At 23.3% G+C, this 2,296-nt stretch overlaps 2 protein-coding genes across 2 annotated transcripts, besides 4 other annotated features; both read right to left on the reverse strand.

Moving 5' to 3' along the window:
• Nucleotides 1–853, reverse strand: EDI_234190 (uncharacterized protein; the record flags this gene model as incomplete). The annotated part of the gene is made up of 2 exons (XM_001738406.1): nt 1–540; nt 603–853. Coding segments are annotated over 2 exons (791 nt in total), but the record flags the coding sequence as incomplete, so codon positions are not given.
• A 66-nt stretch (nt 854–919) lies between these two features.
• Nucleotides 920–987: a microsatellite.
• An 8-nt stretch (nt 988–995) lies between these two features.
• Nucleotides 996–1,079: a microsatellite.
• Nucleotides 1,080–1,083: 4 nt separating this feature from the next.
• Nucleotides 1,084–1,213: a microsatellite.
• Nucleotides 1,214–1,248: 35 nt separating this feature from the next.
• Nucleotides 1,249–2,117, reverse strand: EDI_234200 (uncharacterized protein; the record flags this gene model as incomplete). Its single annotated transcript, XM_001738407.1, has 2 exons — nt 1,249–1,512; nt 1,728–2,117. The coding sequence occupies 2 exons, from the start codon at nt 2,115–2,117 to the stop codon at nt 1,249–1,251; spliced, it is 654 nt and encodes a 217-aa protein (XP_001738459.1).
• Nucleotides 1,371–1,405: a sequence feature (AT_rich).
• Nucleotides 2,118–2,296: the final 179 nt, after the last annotated feature.

Here is a 2,296-nt window from a genome sequence, read left to right on the forward strand (position 1 = left end):
GCTCCATCTGTGTTATCTTTATCACATATCTTATTATCTTTTATTATTTTATAATTTGCAAATGTGTCCTTTTCATAATTGTCTGGTACATGTATTGAATTTATACTTGAAAATCCAAATATTTCTTTCCCTATATTTGTTATTTCTTTTGTTCCTTCATATGATACACATGTTAATGTTATGCATGATTCAAATGCAAAATCATCAATTTCAATAACAGAATCTGGAATGTTTATCGAAGTTAATGATATACAATGTGAAAATGCACTTTCACCAATTACTGTAACAGAAGGAGGGATAGAATATGATGTTCTTGAATTTCCAATGGGGTATTGAATTAATAATGTCTTGTCTTTATTATATAATACCACATCAAGAGATGAATATGATGGATTTGATGTGTCCACATCTATTGATGTTAATGACATACAATTATAAAAAGCATATTCACCAATTGTTGAAACACTATTTCCAATATTAACTTTTGTTAAAGATGTACAGGATTCAAATGCATAGTCACCAATAGAAATGATGTTGTTGCTAATATCAATAGATGATAATGACGTACATGAATAAAATGCAGAATTACCAATGGATGTAACTGAAGTGGAAATAGCATTTTTGTTAAGAATTTACAGTTTGAAAATGAATCCTCTCCAATGTATGTAACCCCTTCTTCTGTTATAATCTCTTCTATATTTTCGAACCCATCCTTTTCACAAATATATAATTGATCGTTCATTTTCCCACTTCCACTTACAATTAATGTTACGCCATTCATTGTGCAATCGACATCTGTTCCACAGTCATAAGATTTAGAAAACGTTAATGTAATAAACAAAAGGATAAACATTTAACTAATAAATGTATTTATGAATAATTTAATAATGTATTTATGATATTCATCATAAAATATCAATAATTTAATAAAATAATAAATTATATTTATTTCATTTTTAATTTAATTTTATATTAAATTAATTTAATCATATTCTTTTATTTATTCATATTCTTTATCATTGTTTATATTTTTTGTTTATTTCATTATATTCTTTATTTTACTTCTTTATTTATTCATTCTTCTTTATTCTTTTGAATTTTATTCTTTCTTTTATTCTGTTTATTTTATTTCTTATTATCCATTTCTTTGTTTTTTATTTAAATTAACCATAATGAAATTTAATTCATTTGATTTTTCTATTTTATTTCAATTAACTAAATACTGAATTCGTGTTATCATTTTCTCAATTACATCATTACACAGTCTGATGATTCTTTCTTTGATTTGTTTTCTGTTATAATTCTACTGTTAAATTCAGTACTTTCACCATAAATAACTTCTCCATTATACTTTACTTTCTTACATCTTCTATATTTTGTTATTTTATATGTTATATTATATTTTGTTTCTTCTATTTTTTCACGTTCTTCTTTTTCTTCATAAATAATTTCTTTAAATTCACCACTTAATTTACTGATTTCTTTTTCATCAATTGGTTTTAATCGTCTTGCCTATTTGATTAATTTTACTATTTCTTCTTCTGATCTTGTATTATCATTATCTTCATCTGGTTGTGAATCTACATAATACATTGGAATATCAATATTTTCATTTATTTTATTTGTTGTTTCATAAATTCAATCATTTCTTCTTTGAATCTCTCTTTCTCAATTTTATAGTTTTCAATTTTCTTTTGTGAATAACAGTTATAACATTTAGTCCATACAATACATACATGTTTCCAAATGTCTTTTAATGGGAAAATATCAGATATAAATTTAACAATATATTTAAGATTATGAGACAATCTAAATTTGTTAAAATTCATTGTTAATACAATTCCTTGTAATCCTGTAGCTTTAACACAATTGAAAATACTTTGAATATTTTTATTATCAAATCCACTACCATCAATAAGACAAGGAGTATCAACAACAAATACATCATTTCTATCACCTTCTCCAAAGTATCCAATAGCATATTTTGTAACTGAATTTGGAGTATCACTTACTTTAAAAACATCATTTTTAAGAACAAAATTACCTAATGAACTTTTACCATCACCTATTTCTCCAATTAAAAGTAATTTAATTTGTTTCAATCCTTCTATACTCATTATTAATGTTTAAATGTTTTGTTTAATTGAATTTCTAATTCTCAGTTGTTTTTGATAAAAGTTAAATGGTGTTTAAAGAAAGTGTTTTGAGATATAAATACATGAAGAATTGATAAATTAATAATGAATGAACAAAAAAATAAAATAAAAAGAACTTAGAAAACAATTCTATTATTATA

This window comes from Entamoeba dispar, genomic scaffold (genome assembly GCF_000209125.1).
Source record: "Entamoeba dispar SAW760 scf_1105229461335 genomic scaffold, whole genome shotgun sequence".
In the NCBI taxonomy this organism is placed as follows: Eukaryota; Evosea; order Mastigamoebida; family Endamoebidae; genus Entamoeba; species Entamoeba dispar.